General features: G+C 47.3%; 1 protein-coding gene across 9 annotated transcripts in view; it reads left to right on the forward strand.

The window, feature by feature from the left end:
• chd3 (chromodomain helicase DNA binding protein 3) overlaps positions 1 to 19888 on the forward strand; it is a 44540-nt gene that overhangs the window by 17745 nt on the left and 6907 nt on the right. For 6 of the 9 annotated variants that reach the window (XM_052072069.1, XM_052072076.1, XM_052072087.1 and 3 more), the window contains 17 exons: positions 39 to 223; positions 1318 to 1495; positions 1578 to 1664; positions 4797 to 4882; positions 5174 to 5307; positions 5383 to 5527; positions 5722 to 5884; positions 5960 to 6081; positions 6464 to 6683; positions 6820 to 6921; positions 7015 to 7146; positions 8283 to 8391; positions 8820 to 8952; positions 9796 to 9991; positions 10475 to 10638; positions 10920 to 11046; positions 14297 to 15742. In XM_052072069.1, coding sequence (XP_051928029.1) covers positions 39 to 223; positions 1318 to 1495; positions 1578 to 1664; positions 4797 to 4882; positions 5174 to 5307; positions 5383 to 5527; positions 5722 to 5884; positions 5960 to 6081; positions 6464 to 6683; positions 6820 to 6921; positions 7015 to 7146; positions 8283 to 8391; positions 8820 to 8952; positions 9796 to 9991; positions 10475 to 10638; positions 10920 to 11046; positions 14297 to 14553 — 2540 coding nt within the window. In that variant the 3' untranslated portion in view covers positions 14554 to 15742. Of the gene's footprint in view, positions 1 to 38; positions 224 to 1317; positions 1496 to 1577; positions 1665 to 4796; positions 4883 to 5173; positions 5308 to 5382; positions 5528 to 5721; positions 5885 to 5959; positions 6082 to 6463; positions 6684 to 6819; positions 6922 to 7014; positions 7147 to 8282; positions 8392 to 8819; positions 8953 to 9795; positions 9992 to 10474; positions 10639 to 10919; positions 11047 to 14296; positions 15743 to 17571; positions 19784 to 19888 lie in introns of those variants that run through there. The other 3 variants (XM_052072121.1, XM_052072113.1, XM_052072103.1) reach the window with 3 other exon arrangements.

Raw genomic sequence — 19888 nt, forward strand, 5'->3', positions numbered from 1 at the left:
TGTCAAACTTTGACGCGTTTCTTGGTCCCTGACGACAGGTATGAAGAATTCCTCGGGGGATAAAGCTGAGGACGAGGGCAACGTGATCCACTACGACAGCACGGCCATCGAGAGGCTGCTCGACCGAAGCCAGGACGCCACCGACGACTCGGATGTCCAGAACATGAACGAGTACCTCAGCTCTTTCAAAGTGGCCCAGTACATGGTCCGAGAGGAGGACAAGGTAAGAGGCAAAGGAAAGAACATTTTTTCTTTTCCCTCTTTTCCCTGGATTAGTTTTTTTTTTTTTTTTTCTCTATTTCATTTCCAGCTTTACCTTTTTTGGACTGCTGCTGGAAAGGGGGTTGGGGGTGTATTTGGCAGCTCTGCTACATTCATCTTGGTTTGGGCCAAAAAGCAGTGAAATAATGAGTCAAGAGAAGCAAAATAGCGCTGCAGATAAACCGGGGCGATAACTCACGCTCGCATTTCTCATTGGAGCTGTATAAATATATTGACGGCCGCTGCTTTAATCCGCTCCTTGTGAGGAAACATCTGTAGTTCAGCGTGGACCTTGGACACCTTAGCCAGGGGGACAAAAAGCTTGTGAATGGAGCACAGATATGCACAGATATTCCCTCTGTAGCCTCCTTCGCACTGTGCTTCTAAACATTTTTTGACCCAAGTCACATAATTTTGCAAAAAAAACCCAAACCTCTAACAGCACACTGCCATCCTTCAAGAACATTTAGTTCAACACAAACCATGGCAGAACGCACGTGGACAGATAAGATGACAATCCTCGCCGGCATATGTTCTTAATCATCTGCGAAGAACGGCTAAAACGACTGAGGAGTTGTGAGTGCCTCCTTGTGCAGCCATGTCTGTATTACCAGTATATCGCCACCATGTGGCGAAGGAACAGGGCACACACGTTGGAAGGAACGGCACAATTTCCAATGAATTGACGCAAAAAATGCGACAATTATTTCCTATTTTAGCTTTGCCTACTTTTGCTATTGTTTTTTTGTTTTTTTTTGTGGATGATTTTTTTATGGTGTTGTCTATGTATTTACCTCACAATACTCATTGTGATCTTTTTTCGGCTGACAAATGCCTCATATTAAAATAAAAATCTGAAGCTAACGCGATAACTAATAAAAACGGAATGAAATCAAAGCATTTTCAAAAATTCCAAACGAAAGGAAAAATGGCAAACCGGCTCTAAAAACTGATTACAACTTGAGTTTAAAAAACTAAAAACAAGTCAAAAGCCTATAAAAACGAATGGGTAATCCCAACATGCTCTTTATTTGGCCTTACTTTTGGTTGCTCCAGATCGACGAGATCGAGCGAGAGATCATCAAGCAGGAGGAGAACGTGGATCCCGACTACTGGGAGAAGCTGTTGCGGCACCACTACGAGCAGCAGCAGGAGGACCTGGCCAGCAAACTGGGCAAAGGCAAGAGGAATCGTAAGCCGGTCAACTACAATGACGCTGCGCAGGAAGATCAAGGTAAGCCCACATTTTTGTGGGGGCTGATTGATTTTTTTTTCCCATCCCCTTGGAGCCTTCCTCGTCACATTTGCTGTTTCAGAGTGGCACGCCGACATTTCCGACAACCAGTCCGAGTACTCCGTAGGCTCCGAGGAGGAAGACGAGGACTTTGACGACCGTCCGGAAGGCAAGTCATTAATTCACCTACAATTAAAAAAAATCCCTTACGGTACCTTTCAATCCCACATTTGATAGGCCACGGAGACATCATTAAAAAAAAACAAAGCTGCAAAAAAAATACTGAATAGTTTTTCCCCTCCTCCATGCTTTAAACATATTTCAGTCTATTTAAATTGAAAGTAGAGTCTTAAATGTATACTTTAATTCTCACGTTCCAGCTCGCACAGTTCCCTAAACAATATCCAAAGTATGCCTGCTCTTCGCTGTGTATATGTCACTCCACATTGAAGTTAACAGTAAAATGGACACGTAAGCAAAAGAGAATTTGAGCAGTGAAAAATTGAACACCCAACTCTTCGACCATACAAGATCATTTTATTTCACTCAGGTACGCTAGCTTAATGCTAACATAGCTATGACAGACACTCTGGGTTGGGTTGTATATCGTTATCATATCGCAATCAAGATATGAACATTCAAGGGATTAAACATTGAAACTAGGACTGTATCAGTCAGGCGAACTTCACACCAATGAAGATTATCTTGCGGAGGGAGGGAGCCTGAGACACATGCAGCCGCTGGCAGACAGTACACCCACACACAAACATACGCACAAACATACACGTGTACACACATGCACTCAGACACACACACACACAAAAGAAATCCACTTCCGTGTCAGTGACAGTTGCGTGACAGCCGTAAAATCAAGTCATAAAATCGAGTGTTCTCTGTGCACACATGACGTGACCATGTTTATATTTCACACGCAGTAGTGGATAAAATAGCAATACAAATGTACGAGCATTCAGCGCATTGCCAGTCTCGCCTTTCCAAATATCCACTCTTCCCTCATGAATTGATCGCTCACGTCCTATTTCTGCGCCTCTTCTTTGACTGCCACTATATTTCTGTGGATGTGTGTATGTTTTTTTTGCTAAGTGAGACATACAGTCATCCTCATAGCAGTGAAAGGAAATATCATTTTCCCTAACATTCCAAAGTGAACCGATTCAGTGAGAACAACAGAGGCCCAGAATTGAACCCTGTGGAACACCACACGATGGTGAGGCAGTTTGTGACCAAGGCTAACACAAAAAGTTCTGTCAGCCAAATAGCACCCAAAACCACTTAAGGGGCGGCCCGGTAGTCCAGTGGTTAGCACGTCGGCTTCACAGTGCAGAGGTACCGGGTTCGATTCCAGCTCCGGCCTCCCTGTGTGGAGTTTGCATGTTCTCCCCGGGCCTGCGTGGGTTTTCTCCGGGTGCTCCGGTTTCCTCCCACATTCCAAAAATATGCATGGCAGGCTGATTGAACGCTCTAAATTGTCCCTAGGTGTGAGCGTGGATGGTTGTTCGTCTATGTGTGCCCTGCGATTGGCTGGCAACCGATTCAGGGTGTCCCCCGCCTACTGCCCGGAGACGGCTGGGATGGGCTCCAGCACCCCCCGTGACCCTAGTGAGGATCAAGCGGTACGGAAGATGGATGGATGGATGGAACCACTTAAGGGCGCTACCGTCAATGCCCACCAGTTGCTCCAAATGTTGTTGGAGCATATAATATGACCATTCGAGGACATTTGCAGTAGAATGTAATTTTTTTTAATTTATTGTCGACTTTATGTTGAAAAAAACATAACAAAATTTTATGAAAAATGTTATATTGAAACACGAAAATGTCCAACCAAATCATGCAGTATAGTCACAAAAGTCCACCTGATTAATGCTAACATATAATGCAAAGGTACGTCGATGGGCTAAAGGAAATTAGCATTTGATTTCATTGTATTTATCATTGTTGGACAAGCTACTTAGTAAATGTAGCAAGCTAACCTACGACCTATTCTACATTAAATGTTCACTCAAGTGAAGCTGCTCACCAAAAAACATAGCCTGCTAAGATACAGTAAAATAAATGTGTGTGTGTAGATATATATATTTTTCCTGTGGTACTATCCTAAGCTATTTGTTGAAAACCTCATTCAGTTAAAACTGATTTTTTTTTTGTGGATTGTTATTTTTTTATTCTCTCATATTCCACAAGATGGCATCAAAACCTTGAAAGTGGTTCTGGTGTCATGAAAGTACAGCAGCGTCTTCTAGGTCGTAATTTGTTCCCTTTACATTGTAAATCTTGTGGTGGAACCTACCTGTCTGTCGTGGAAATTGCTGCCATCTCAATGGAATCGGTGGGGGTTTAAAAAAAACTTTTAAATGTGTTTTCTACTTTATGTCAAGTCAAGAGTATTTCTGGAGCACTTTCAAACAGCCATCGCTGCATACAAAGTGCTGTACGTGGAGCAATTTAACATGCACAATAAACAGTAAGACAAATCGGTAATAAAGGCGGTAGAAAGCACCAAACAGTAAAACCAAGAACAAATCTAAGTCATGCTGAGTCGAATGCCAAAGAATACAAGTGAGTTTTGAGGAGGGCTTTGAAGATGGGCAGCGAGGAGGCTTGCCGAATGTTTAGTGGGAGCTCATTCCAGAGAGAGGGACCAGCAACAGAAAAGGCTAAGTCCCCTCTGAGTCTCAGTTTAGTTCTTGGTACTTCTAATCATGTCTGGTCCACAGACCTGAGGCACTGGGCAGGTGTGTAGGGGCGGATGAGCTCAGAGAGGTAAGGTGGCGCGAGATTATTCAGAGATTTGAAAACAAAGAGGAGGATCTTGAAAATAATATGTAAAAAAAAAATATGTGACACACATAGTTTAAAATAAATAAATAAAACCATCTTTCATTTCATTCAATCAGTGTTTTGGGGGGGCGCTGTCAATTACTTGCACCATTCGCGGCGGAGATCGCTCCCGATTCACTGCAAATAACTTGACAGTATACCAGGTTTTTATTTCGCAGATCAAGTTGCCTGGCACACTCGCGTAAAGCCCTTTGCCAAAACACACAAAGCGCGCTCGAGACGGCCATCTCCGAGTGAAAGGGGAAAAAAAAAAACACACTCGCATTCTCCTTCCTCTCTCTCGCCAAGGAGCTCAATGTTTTCATCATCGCGTGAAAATCATTTTGGAAGGCGAGCACGCAATACCAGATTTGAAACCTTGCCTTTGCCAAGAGTATTTTTGTTGCCGTTGCTGGGCCTTGGCTCTGGTCTTGTTTCTTAACCCCTTGGTTCCCTGCAGGCCGGAGACATTCCCGTCGCCAGTTGAGGAACGAGAAGGACAAACCGCTCCCTCCTCTTCTGGCCAGGGTGGGCGGCAACCTTGAGGTCTGTCCACCTGCTTTGCTTCCAAATGTCCAAATGTACTTCCTGTATGTAGTAGCGGATACACAAGTGAATGTGGACCGCGGAGAGAATAGTCAGCAAGCATTGTAACTATACACGAAATGGAGCAATCACTAGTTGAGAATGACTTAAATCTCAGCTAAGCGGTGGAGTAACGGCTCCAACATGAATAAATGATATTTATCAACGGAATGATTCCTATGTTTGTGAACAAAATCAGCAGGAGAAGGCGTTCAGCCACCTTACGTGTGGCAATTTTTTGTCCGCGGCTAGGTTCTCGGCTTCAATACACGCCAGCGGAAGGCTTTTCTGAACGCGGTGATGCGCTGGGGGATGCCGTCTCAAGACGCCTTCTCCTCTCAGTGGCTGGTCAGAGACCTCAGAGGCAAGACTGAGAAGGAGTTCAAGTAAGTTCAACGAGGAAAAAAAAAACGAGAGACATCGAAGCGATTCCATGTCACACCTGGCCGTGTCTCCTCCAGAGCGTACGTGTCGCTCTTCATGCGTCACTTGTGCGAGCCGGTGGCCGACGGTGCGGAGACATTCGCCGACGGCGTCCCCAGGGAAGGCCTGTGTCGCCAGCCGGTCCTCACGCGCATCGGCGTCATGTCGCTCGTCAAGAAGAAGGTGGCGCGCTTTCATGTGCCTTTTCGGCATTTACATTCCAACGACTGCAGTGGCAATGCTAGTTGCGTTAGCCTATCAATGGCATTTCACATGCTAGCTGAATGCTAACACGGTTAGCATTCAGCTAGCAGACTTTGAGAATCACTGCCCGATTTTCTGTTTTGGACATAAATTGTGATCTGTTTTACTTGCAGATTCAGGAATTTGAGCACATCAACGGGCGCTGGAGTCTCCCGGAGCTCAAGCCCGATGTCAGCTTGGACAAATCCTCCTCCAGGGTGTCGTCCCCCACTCCCAAGACCGCAACGCCCACGCCGGACGCCAGCTACAACAACACGCCGTGCACCTCCAAGCCAGGTAAGCGGCATTCATGAAAGCACACCGACTCTCCAGACGACCGGTGAGCTCACGACATTTCGTTGCTGTAAAAAGCGACGCCCGTGCCATCGGACAAGCCCGAAAAGAACAAGAAGGAGGGCGAGAGAGAGGACAAGGAGAATGGAGAAGCCCAGTCTGAGAAGGAGAAAAATGACAGCAAAGAGGGAAACAAAGAGGTGGGACACGAAGGAAATGTTAAAGCTTAATCAGCTTTGATACACTCTTTAATTTTTGTTGGAACTTGGGCCAGGTTTTGTTTCGGCTCTTCCTGTGTTGAAAATTGGAGTCTAAATGACGTATACATGATCACGAGTCATGTATAACAACACGGTTTTAAGAATTTCCATGTGATTTGCAAAGCTAAATGTTCAAACTGCATTGTTTTCGTTTGTTTTTTTAATCCTTTCCATTTCATTTGTTTTTCACATTTAAGTTTTTATTTTTTTAAACAACAAATTATAGTATCCATTATTTTCCTATATATTTTTTTGCTTTGTTTTACTTGAGCATGATGTCTATTCTAAAAATCAAATGCGGTCCCTCATTACATGATTTCAGCCTGACGCTGCGCAAAGCGTATCTCCTCCTCGACTGACAACGGAGGGAAAAGACGGCGAAGGGAAAGACACTGACGGCAAAGACGGTGATGGCAACCAACCGCATGAGGAGGAGGGGGAGGAGGACGAACCAATCACCCCCTCACCACAGGAGAGGAATTTGCCAGACAAATGCAAAGTAACAACCCGGCAGGACGGGCAGGTGCAAGAAGAGAAAGAAGGTACAGTAATCTCCCGCCTAGTCGAGGTTCACTATCCATTAATTCACCTCTTGTTTTTTTATTGATTGATTGATTGATTGGGATGGCACCAATCCCCAGCTATTCACATTTTTGTGCTTCTTCTGAAATGCTAAAGCTCCTCGTCTCTTAGATGGCGAAAAGGCGGCCGAGGAGCAGCAAAAAGACACGGAGAGGCCGGAAGTAGCAGACTCCCAGGAGGACGCCGAAACCAAGAAAGGTCAATCAGACATCTGTCAATCAAATCTTTCGGAGCCGGGGGTTTCACCCTGCCCCTAAACACGAACTGATGTCTACTCATTGTCATGAACAGACGAGACGAAAGATGAAATGGATCCTGGGAAAGAAGTCCGAGAGGCGAAGGCGCAGGTTCCCAAAGGGGACGGCAAACTGCCTGCTGAGCGGCCTCGCTTCATGTTTAACATTGCTGACGGCGGTTTCACTGGTCAGTCACTGTGATACAATGTTAATCTGAAATTAAAAATAATAATAGTTCCACGACATATGAAGACGAGAGTTTATATTGTTCACCCCCATGAAAGGAATGTAGATAGGTCAAAGTCCTCTCCCCATGTATTTTTTTTGGTAATGTACAGAATAATCATCTGCATAAAGATGACCCTCCCTAAATTATTTATCCATCCATCAATCCATCCATTCACTGTCTCATTGCTTATGACCGCTAAACAGGGTTGCGGGCATGCCGGAGCCGTCTGAGGGCTGTAGGCGCGGGGTTCACCCTGAACTGGTCGCCCGCCAATCGCAGGGCACACATCGAGCAACAACCATTTGTGCCATCACACCTAGGCACATTTAGAGAGATTAATTATTAACCTAACTTGCATGTTTTTGCAACACAAATCTCAAATCCAAACAAATCCCTCCATGCATTATCTGAGCCACTTGATCCTCATGAGGGTCGCGGGGGGGGGGGGGGGGGGGGGTGCTGGAGCCCATCCCAGCCGTCTTCGGGCAGTAGGGGGGTGCTCACCCCGAACTGGTCGCCAGCCAATCGCAGGGCACACAGAGACCAACAACCAATCACACCAAGGGACAATTTCGAGTGTTCCATTAATGTGCCGTCCATGTTTTTGGAATGTGGGAGGAAACCGCATTATCCGGAGAAAACCTGCGCAGGCATGGGGAAAACAAGCAAACGCCACACAGGGAGGCCAGAGCCGGAATCGAACCCTGCACCTCATTACTGTGAGGTGGACGTGCTAACCAGTAGGCCATTGTGCCACCCTAACTTATTTATGTACTGTAAATGGATAATAAGATGGGGCCCAAAATTGACCCTTGTGGGACACCCATTTTTACTTACAGCAAAGATGAGTTATAACTATCTGATGCAATGCACTAAGTACATACATCCACTCAGGTAATTCTTAATAAGGAAAGGTACAGCAGGTAGGCGATAACTTGAGAGAGGTACATTAATACTTAGTAGTCAGGAGATACCCAAGGAAGGTATCTAAGGAGTTACCTTGGACGACAGGTTGGACTTGGATAAAATATAACTAATATATGAACAAAAAAAAAAAAAAGATGAGCGCCGGTATGTTTTCCTCTCCCCCACAGAACTACACACTCTTTGGCAGAACGAGGAGCGGGCCGCCATCTCCTCGGGGAAGATGAGTGAAATCTGGCACCGCCGCCACGATTTCTGGCTCCTGGCAGGAATCGTCATGTATCCTTAGCGGTGCTGTGAGCCAGCTCCCATCGAGTCCCCTTCGACCCCCCGCCGCGCTTGTTTTTAACAGCAAAATAAAACCTTAAGTACATGTTGTCCTTGCTGTTTTGCGCGTCAGGGTTGCATATCAATGACATAAATTTCGTTTTATAACACCGCCCACTCTTGAGTTCTTGTGTTTCATCAACTCCATCACCCATCGGCCAGCTATATCCGCCATAAATTTGGCATCTCGGAAAATTGGCACAAAACTCACTGCAGTGCTACCATGACTTTAGTTTTGTGTGTGTTAGTCTTTTTTAGGCACTGGTTTAAAAAAAAAAAAGTTAAGCAATTACCTAAATAAGGAAAGTTTTTTTCCCCCCCCCCCTAAATATACATTTTTGACTGATGTTTTGAACAACCGTCCTTGACCTCGGCACCAGCCACGGCTACGCGCGGTGGCAGGACATCCAGAACGATCCGCCGTTCGCCATCGTCAACGAGCCCTTCAAGTCGCAGGCCAACAAAGGCAACTTCCTGGAGATGAAGAACAAGTTCCTGGCTCGGCGCTTCAAGGTAAGACGACGTAAAAGTCTTGTTGTATAACTGTTCAAACCGTTTAGTTACTCTAAAATCATTACATGATATACATATTAATAATATAACTATTCATAGTTTGCGCTTGCAAATGTTTTTGAGCTCAAATGTATTCACAAAGAGACTTCAAAGACGATTGTCTCTTGATATTGCGGATTTCACCTGTTGCGGGCGGGTCTGGAACATATCCACGGCAATAAAACGGGGGGGGTCACCGAATGTAAAATACAAAGACAGATCTTTGTTCTTGGCAACCTCCTCCACTTTATTCTGAGCACTTTGCTGTCATCAATCACCAGACAAAACGCCCCACGGCACACATCTTGGCCCCGCCAGAGTGCTGACTGCAGCGTTTCTCATCTTGTTTTTGACTGCCTCACATGTTTCAGATCGTCGAACATCCTCATTTACGGCAACTGTCGCCCTTTTACTCATCGCTCACCAATGACAAAAAAAGAAAATGTTGCAATTTTTTTTTTTACTTCCAGGATTTTGAGCATATTTAGATCCAGAATGTATTTCAAGCAATTTCACTTATCTTTCAAAAGCCACAGAATTTTCTTCTCTGACAGTGTAAGTACTAAACCTACCTCAAGAAAATGTAGACTTTCTTCTTTCACCCCAAAATGTTTTTGACCCCCTTCTGATCAGAAGTAATCAGCAGTAGAACATGGGTTGGCTTCACCAAAAACAACGGTTTTGGACCCAAAAAAAAAAAAAAACGGGAAAATATTATTATTGTTTTTTTAGACACATGTCAAGCAGAACACTGACTTTATATTCAAAGACAAAGACACACATTCCCATTTTTTTCCACCCCAGCTGCTGGAGCAGGCTCTGGTCATCGAGGAGCAGCTGCGGCGCGCCGCCTACCTGAACATGACGCAGGACCCCAGCCACCCGGCCATGGCGCTCAACGCGCGCTTCGCCGAGGTGGAATGCTTGGCTGAGTCGCACCAGCACCTCAGCAAGGAGTCCCTGGCGGGCAACAAGCCGGCCAACGCCGTCCTGCACAAAGGTTCAGTGGCACCTGCGCGATCTGCATCCTTACACAGCGAGCTACAATGATTAGCAGAGTTGCCTCCCCCAAAAATCAATAACAGAAAAACTGAATAGAATTCTGTCACATGGTTCTGAATATGAGCGGATCCTGTTTAGGTACCCTAGTAAGTAGGTAGATATCTAGATGGGAGCTAGCTAGGTAACTACAGTCAGTTGTCACCTGGTACTGTAAGTAATATTCACTTGTTACCCTTTAGGTTTACATTTATATTGCCCCCCACCAGCTCCCAAAAAAAGACCCCAATCACGACGTATTTGTAGTCCTTGAACCGAATGGCATCGTTCCAGATGATCCAAATATTGTTAAATGGAATCAGAGCCATGGAAAATTATCCTAATTGGACGATCGCAGTCCAAGCAAAACAAAAAGCAGATAATTCCACCTGGAAGACATTAATAGCCGGGGGAGCCGCGGAGTCACGTCTCCTTGTCCTTGCAGTGCTCAACCAGCTGGAGGAGCTGCTGAGCGACATGAAGGCCGACGTGACCCGCCTGCCGGCCACGCTGTCCCGAGTGCCGCCCATCGCCGCCCGCCTGCAGATGTCCGAGAGGAGCATCCTGAGCCGGCTGGCCAGCAAGGGCACGGAGACGCACGCCCCCCCGGTCAGTCGCTTGCCTTTGACTCTGAGAGCAAACACTCCAACCTGCGCAGGCTGCCAGTGGAAAAAGCGATGGAGGGCGGCCAGTAAAAACACAGAGCCCATCAACCTGCGCTATTTCACTCCACAAGCGCTTAGTCAGCAGATTCTCCTCACCATCTTTAAGCACTTTACAATGTTCCTCCCATCCCCCTTGCTACTGCTGTTTTTTCTCCCCCCCCCTCCCCGTCCCGGTTCGTAAATGCCATCTTGCCTGAACCTAATTCCTTCTTTTCCTCGGTGCAGCCGATCCCTCCCGGACCCTACGCCACCCCTCAGAACTACGGCGCCCCCTTCACCCCGGCCCCCCCTGGCGCCCTCCTCGTGGGCGGGGCCAACTACAGTCAGATGCCGCCCGGATCCTTCATATCAGGTCAGTGAGCCTCCAATTCCTTTCCCCAACCGACCCCAGCAATGAATTCGGTCCAGAAGAGCTTCGTTCGTCATCGGCACCTTTCGGTCGCGTGCGTGGAATTCCGGCGAAAGCTTTCCGCCGTGATTTGCTGAAAACTCTGCAAGATGCCAAATGATGGTGCCAAAAGAATAGAAAGTAGTCCTACCCGGTTACCGAACGTGGGTACCCATGTCGTAGCTAAGGTCAACTTTCCCTACTTTCCGATGAGACGTGACTTTGGTGCCACCTTGTGGAATCGCGCTGCCACTTCCAGATTTCCATGCGCGCTTCTGCTGCATTTGATCTATTTCAAATCATTTGCAAGCCGTTTATTTTGTGTGTGTGATGCTGCAATTGAAAGTGATATCAAAATGCTTTTGGCTGGTAGTTATGTGATACATATCGACGGTTTTAAACCGGGCGGGGGGCAGTTTGGCTCTTGGAGGGCCTGCCTTGCCGCATGTCGTCAATGTTGCCATCCTCCAACACACCCGATTCGAATGATCAGGATGCTTATCAGGCTTCTGCAGAGCTGGACGATCATGATCGCGATCATCTGAATCAAGTGTTTTGGAAGAAGGGAAGGAAAACCTGCGGGATGGCAGCCCTCGAGTTGCCCCCCCCCCGAGTTTAAACGAATAGTCGAGGCAATTTGTACCTTTTTTGTCATTTGCTCGCGTCAGGGTTCAATCGCCATCTCTGTGCCTGCATTAGTGGACCAATGAAAAACCGTCATGTCACATATCCGCTCGGTGATTGATGATTTTCCGGTGAATGCCCCGCTTTGTCCGGCCATCTGTCGTTGGATCCAAACAGAAGACAAACGGGACAGTCGAATAAAGCCGCGACCGCGCTCTTTGCTTTGCAATCCGGGACCAAGATTGTTGCGGTTAACAAAAATGAACAAAAGCTCAAATTGAGGGGAAAAAAAAATTTGGTGATGAAATGAAATAAAACCAAGAATACTTGAGGAAAAAAACAACAACAACTTTTTTTTTTGCAAAACTTAAACGAACCATAATTCCACCCCAAAAAAATGTCCTTCATTTCTGTTCTTGTCAGTTAATTGAAAAAATGGAGCTTTGTATTTATTTTATGTCTGGACTGCTCGGCGGCAGTCAAACGGCTGGACAGTGGTTTGATAATTGGAATTGGCTTTCCTTACTTTGTAACACACACACACACACACACACACAACCCAACAACAACAAAAATCACGCAAACTAACAAACCTGCTAAAAAAAAAACTAATCATAACGAACCGCATGGAGAAAAAACTAACTCGGAGCAAAAAGCCAAGTCTATTCTAAGCCAGTTCTGGACTTGATTACTCGACGGCCGTGTTCCGATATTGCGGGCGAAAAGCCATCCGGCGCCTTGCTCCTTTTTTAAAGATATCATCTGAGGAATTTCCATCGCCGTTGTTGTGGGGGGGGGGGGATGGAAAAAAAAAACGAACGCGCCGTCAACGTGATACTTGAACGCGAAGCAACGCGTGCATCTCAGACCCTCCAAAAGTCCTACAACGGAGTCCATTCTGAGGGGGTTTCTTGGGTCGGAGGCCAAACGGGCCACCTGAAATAGACATTAGCCCAAACTGTGCGCGCGTCTATATTAAGGCTCTTTTAACGAAACGTCAGACCTGTCTGACAACTCATTTGGGACCCCGGGGAATGTGCACGTTGTGTTTTGGCCGCGCCGTCCTCCCCGCCGCCTCCTGCGGCCGCCTGCGAATTGATATTCGCCATGGCATGTGCTTGCCAGACGCGCTCTGTGGCTGGCCAGCATGTGTGCGTGTGTGTGTGTGTGTGTGTGTGTGAGGAGATGTTGTGCTAGCGGAGATGTGGCAGAGATAACTGCAAAAACCTGCTCCCTCCCCAACGGCCCGGAGAGCACAGCGCCGCCGGCACGGTGTAATTGGAGACCGAAACATCTGTCAAAGGCATTGCACGTTCCATCGGCGAAAATGTCATTATCCGCCGCCCGCGCCAAGAAAACACGCCGGGGAGGTATTTTGAGAGGGACGCCGACCACGGAGGCACTCCGCTCGCGTAAATGCGTGACGGAAATAGCCGCCAGTTGCCCTGCCCCGGATCCTGCGTCTGCAGTGCAGTTCGGTCGACGAGGCCGCACCGCCGCCCCCCCCCCCCCCCCCTGATTGGGGTCCCGACCAGAGAGGGAGAAAACGAGCTGGCTGGAGATGTGGAGCGAGTTAAAAACAACAAAAAAAAAAATCCCAAAAGTTGGCCACCATCGAGCTCCTATAATAGCCTTGTCCTCCGAGACATTCCCATGTGATCCGGCCAACTCCTGCTCACTGAACTGCATAAAACTCAAATGTGAGGGTCTGCTTTTTTTTTGGGGGGGGGGCCCGGGGGGGCTCCTGAACCTCGTGAACACCTCACATTCAAGGTCTCATCCACCATGGACTTGGGAGGCCTTTGTTCCTTTGCGGGCGACAGTTTGGGACAGAGAGATCCCTTTGCGGTCCTTCCTTCAGATAGCAGATGAAACCAAAGAATGATCAGTCTGTTCCAGTATTAGGTGGGGGGGTTGGCAACTTCCCCGGAAGAAGCGGAGCGACAGTTGGGACCCTACACCCCCCCAAAAAATTATTAAAAAGTGCTCGCAGTGAAGTGGCCACCGAGCTTCGCGTCTCGCAGTGTCATCAGCAGATCCACGGAGACCGGAAGAGTCACAGAAAGGCACAGAAGTGGACATCCTTGCCTTGCCATGACGCCTCGTGATCAAAATGCCGTTCGAAAATGCAAACATTGCCGACGTCAAGTATTGGGTGGCGCCACCGGGATCGCTGTCGGGACATCTCGTCCATTCAAAAAGCTTAAAATTTGAAGTTTCACACCCCCCCCCCCCCAAAAAAAAGCTGAATATCCCGTCCACTTTGTGAGTCGTGTCTCGTCGGTCGTTTGTGGCGAGCCAAAACTCTGCTCGCCGCGGTGACTTTCGCTCAAGCCGAAATTCCTCTTCACCTGGATTCGCCGTGGGAGAGATTTCCCATTCGGAGGGGGGGGGGCCGCCACGTGGGTTCATTCAAGCACCTGCAGGACGACCGAGCCCCTTCCCCCGCCAGCTCCAGTAGCCGTCTTCTGGCTGACTAAATCCCCCTCACGGGGGGGTGGGGTGGGGGGACCCGTAAAGCGTCACATAATCGCGCTCCCCCCCCCTCTGCAAGCCTCCACTACAGTCTGCCGCTTGTCTGCCCCCACAGAAGCCGCCGGCGGAGCCAATTGGGGAGGCGGCGGGGGGCCAGCCGGCGGCGGCGGCGGCGTGTGCCAGAAGACCAAGGAGCACGATGTGGTGCAGCGGCAGCGGGTGGTGGACCTGTGGAAAGACGGCAAGTCGGAGGGGGCCATCGGCCTGGAGCTGCGGATGCCCAAGTCGACGGTGCACAGCATCATCGTCAAGTATCGGCTCAGTAACACGGTGGAGAACCTGCCGCGCAACGGTCGCCCCAAAAAACCCTGACCAGCCCCCGGGACGGTGCCTTGGGGAACACCCAGGCCAGGGAATACCCAGGGAGAGATGTTGCAAGTCGGGGATGGGTGAGGGGGGGGGGCTTCCAGCGCCAGAGATGTCGGAAAGTGGCACCAACGACTCGTGTGCGGTGGGGTGGAGGGGGCGGGGGGGGGGGGGGGGGGGCTCCAGCGCCAGAGACGTCGGAAAGTGGCACCAACGACTCGCGTGCGGGGATAGGAAAACAAATGCGGACCTCGGAGAAGACTGGATGTGAATGCAATCGCAGGTTGTGAGGAATTCAGAGCGAGGAATAAATTCCTGAGTTCCTGAGGTCCCCCCCCCACCCCCCACCAAACCCCCCCTATCCGAAAAAAAAAAAAAAAAAGAGTTCCCCTTGGATCAATTCTTCATCCACCAGCAGACCGAAGGAGCCTTTCTCCTCGCTTTGACCCGATACTCCCTCATTCCTCCGGAGTCTTCCACTCCTCCGTCTCGACTACTCGCGCACGAACGAAGGAACGAACGAACGCACGCACGCGCGCGTGCTGTGCAGACCCCACACAGAATCTTGCGAAGGACTTGATGGATCTGCAGACTGCAAGCAGATGAACGCGCACTGACCAAAAGTCATCCGGGAACACCAAGCTCCATGGACACAAAAGAGTCGGCGTTGGAGCCAAGACTTCATTGTCTCGCTCAATTTGGATTTGGCTCTTCAACAGTGGGGGAGGCGGTGGGTGGTTGGGGGGGGGGGGGGGGGGGGAGCATCGGGATGGCATTCGGTTCGCATCAGGCGTGTGGATGCTTTTGTTTCGACACTTTATTAAAAGAAAGCAAAAGGTGAGGAATGAGCTTACGTGCTGTCATCGATCAATTTGCGTTGGCTTAAGGCGCCCGCTCCCCGTTGAGATGTCCAAGACGCTCGTTTTTTTTTTTCCAAGTGGGGGGGCTCATTGTATGCCTCGCATTTTCTTTCCACGTGACCTAATCGCAGTGTATTTCCAAATGAAAGAATTGCTTACACGCCAATACTTTTTGTGTTAATGCACACTGCGCTCTAGTCATCCTATAAGATAAGATAAGATAAGATAAGATATCCTTTATTCGTCCCACAATGGGGAAATTTACAGCCTCCAGCAGCAAGAATGTATGTAGAAAGAGAAAAGACTATCAGTCTCCCGTTCACAAAAATAAATAATGCAGGTGGCCTTGAGCCTACTGTGACCTTTTGACCTGCGTCACCGGAAGCTGTTAGCGCTCCGCAGTCTGCAATTGCAGCTTGCCATCAGAGCTGCTGTTATTATTATTATTAATATTATTATCTTTCATTTATATATTGATATCGTACGTTTTGTGTCCATTTCACCGATGGCACTGGTAAAAAAAAAAATGGCAATCCGGAAGGGCCGCGAGAAGCATTTGAAAACGGTACGCGTGAGCTACGCTAGCGAACAGGCTGCTAACGTGCGTCGCACGCCTCCGTGTCAGCTCCGCCGCTAATCCTTTTCAGCAACTCTAGCGTCTGCTTTATTTTTCCGTTTGGTTCATCGTCGGGGCCGTTATAAGTGCGTGCGTACGCGGGTCGATCGCGGGAGGTCGGTTGATCGAAAGTAGATCTTGGCTCCAAAAGGTTTGGTCACCCCTGCTCTAAGCCTTGTTTCAATTCTGCTTCGGCCATCCATCCAATTTTCAATTTTGCTTGTCGGCGTTGTCTCGCATTTCTCCCAAATTTATTTTAGGCAAGGTGTTGATTTTGATTTGGCGCCCCCGCACATGCTACATTCCCAACGTTTCGCATCTGGCTTTTTGTTTTTTCTTTCTTCTCTCCTTATTTTTTTTTGGGGGGGTTATCCACTAAAGAAGCAGATTTCCTCTTGTGGATTTGGTGGAGAGCAAAAGCCCAAAGAATGCTCCTCCTCCTCCTCCTGCTGCTGCTGCTGCTGTGTCATGGATGTATGTCAAAGTCACGCTCAGACACCCGTGCAAATCACTTCCAACCTCTGATTTCCTGCTCTCCCTGTCGATTGAGAAAGTCCAGCGGCGTGTGGATTTATGAAAGCCCAGCTGGAGCGACTCTCCGCTCTGAAGTTCTGCACGCACACACACACACACACACACACACACGCACAGTCCAGAATAGAACTCTTTGGCACGGCTACACTCGGGCGAGCTAAAACGCTGCCTGGCTGCGCCAAGATGGCAGCCTTTTCGTCCCTTAGATAGCAGGCAGGAGCTAGCGGGGAGAGCCTTTTTATGATCTATTGGACCTGACTTGCTTCATCTGGTGCAGTGCTGAGCTGCTCCAGACCAACCCCGAGCTCAACGGGTGTCAAATTAACAAAACAAAAACTGCCTCCGTCACCCCCACATTTGACAAACGGTCTCACCTGTGGGTCAGTTCTGCGTTGGCCATCCAACCCATCCATTTTTCCGCCGTGCTTGTCGTCATCGGTGTCCCAGGTGAGCCGTAGCCTCTCCCAGTTGTTGTCTTTGACCAAAAATCACCATAAAAGGTCACCCCCCTAAAAACATTTGGAGCCGGGAAGTTTCCCCGCACGCCCTCTAGCGGACGAGTTATAAGCAGCGCTCGATTGGCTTCCTCGTTCACCCGGTCTTCACCTCCGTTTGTTTTGCTTCTCATGCAATATTCTCCCCCTCTCCCTTTCCAGTCCCTCGGTTGGCCCCTCGCTGGCAAAGGGCCACGAATCGAGTTAGTCTTGCCTCCTTATCGCAGGACTGATCTGGAAGCGCTGTTATGACATTCGAGCCCCGGTCCGAGTGCACCCGTCATCTATTCCTAGCTTTTGTTTGGAAAAGGCCCCCGTCAACTCGCCGGCGAACTCCCCGAAGCACGTTCGACGAACGTGGGAAGCATCTGCTGCCTTTGTGTCAAATTAGTGTTTTGGCTTACGGTGTGCCACCCGGGCTCTATGCTCCGACACCATTGCTTGTCGCGCATCCGGGAAGCACTCGGTGCTTAACTGCAAATCTTCTGCCATCCCCAACCCCACTCCCCTCACTTTGCAGTGCTCAACGGCCCCCCCTTGTCGGTCAAGAAAGAGCGGGAAGGAGAACTGCGACGGGAGCAACGTGGCAGCGAGGTCATCTGCATTGACGACTAGGTTCATGCTCAAGGGCACACTCACACATAAGAATGAGTATTCAAGCTGCACTGAAAAGAAACAACATTTATCATGAGAATCTTTGGTTGATGGCCTTTGTTCTCACTAGTTGAGGGTTTTTTTTTCCTTTTTTTTTTTGGTGACTATTCTCACGAGATGCATGGAAAAACGTGACACTATTCTCCTAAGATTGACTTATTTATCTTCGGTTTCTGACTTCATTCTCATAAAGTTTCATTCTCATGACTTTTTCTTGAAACATTTTTAACTCATTCACTCCCAAAGAGGTTTTTATACGTCTTTTCAGACTTGGTCTAGAATTGTCTGGTACTGAATGAGTTAAAATGTATTCTTGTCAAAGAAAGATGATCCTCCCAAACCAAACTGCCTTTATATAAAATTATGACTTCAAAAAAAAAATATTTACCTTAATTCTGATGGGTTTTTTTTTCTTAAAGTTTGGGACTCACGGTATTTCGCGGAAGATTATGACGTAACTAAATTTCCACAGTTTTTCAGAAAAAATACCATACTTTTTTAAGATTAACACTGTAAAATGAGTGAGCTATTTCAAACACAAAAAAAGACTATTCTCCAAAAATGAAGTTTTTCAATTAAAAAAAAAAAAGATTTTAGTCTTGGAAAAATTAAGACTAAATTGTTTCCTTAAAAAAAAAATCTTAAGATTCAAACTTTTATTAAAATGAACCCACCTTGAATCTCGAAAAATCGTTCTCCAAAATATGGCTTCATTATCCCAAGACTAACGTCAATCAATAGATCATATTCTTAATATTTGGATTTTGTCTTAAATTTTGACGGATGATGTCATGACTTCATTCTCATATAATATTTGTTGCTTCCTTTTAGTGTGGCCCTAATACACACACACACGCACACACACAAACTTGCAGTTCTCCTAACTTCCTGTGCTTGTCTGCCTCAAACCATGATACTCCTCAATGAGCCTCCTCTTCCTCTTTGGAGACTTACACACACACACACCTCACTCCAAAAATATCCTCCTGCTCAAAGCTGCATGCAAATTTCTGACGGCATGCGTCAATCATCATCGGAGGGTACAGTTGGGTAATGCTCTTTTTTTGTTTTTGTTTTTTGGGGTTTGTTTTGAACCACAAAGCTCCCTGTGAATGTTTCTGACCAGTTTCGCAAACAAATCAGTATTAGGCAACATTCCCCGCACACGTACACACTTTTTTGTTCTTTGTAGATGTTGCCTTTTTTTCTCTGTTTCATGTCATGAGGATCAAACAAAGATGTTTCTGGGTAACTTCAGAAGTAGCTTTGTTTCTGATGCCTCCATTTTAGATTTGGGGCTTGCAGGTGGTTTAGATACACACACACACACACACACACTTACACACCACAGTAGATGTCAACTGTTGACACAACTCTGTTCAAATGCCAGATATTTGACTGCAAAGGTGTCAGGAAAAGCCTATAGAACCGCTGAACTTTATTTGGTGTTAATCGGAGACACTTCAAACGGTGGCAGGAGTGAGCAGATTCATTTTAACATGACTTTGAATGTGATGGGTAAATTCTGAACACAACCACAAGCCCCGTTTTTTTTTTAGGGTGTGCACACTTGTGCAACCACATTTATTTTTACTTCCCCTCGCAAAAAAAAAAAAGGGTTTGAGTTGTACAGGTTATAGTTTAGGTTACATTAATGGTGGGGAAAGTTTTTTTTTAAAATCATAAAAACCTGGCATTTAAACAGGGGTGTGTAGACTTTTTATATCCACTGTATATGCAGGCCAGAAATATATACGTCAAACTATAATTGTGTTTTGTACACTCCATTGTTGAAGAGAACACACACACAAAAACCGCCTTACTGAAACATACAAATGGACAAAGTAAAAAGGGGGGAAAAATGATTTTTTTCACTTCATAAGAAAATTTCCAGGCAAAAATGAGCCCCCCTGCCATCCCCCCAGAAACCCCCCCCCTAAAAAAACACTTTGCTTTGTCAATTTTTTTAAAAATCTTTTGTCAGTACACCAATCAAATGTTGGCCGGCAATGAAAGTATTTACAAAATGACACATCTCCTTATTTTTTGTTTGTTTGTAATAAAACGGAATGAAATGAGAGGCGCATGCTCCCTGAAGACTTTTTTTGTTGACATGTCCAAGTCAAACTGTGACAGGATAAGGAGAGTTGGCATGTGGGCAAGTATAGTCATGGTTAACCGGA

This window comes from Hippocampus zosterae, chromosome 1 (genome assembly GCF_025434085.1).
Source record: "Hippocampus zosterae strain Florida chromosome 1, ASM2543408v3, whole genome shotgun sequence".
NCBI lineage: Eukaryota > Metazoa > Chordata > Actinopteri > Syngnathiformes > Syngnathidae > Hippocampus > Hippocampus zosterae.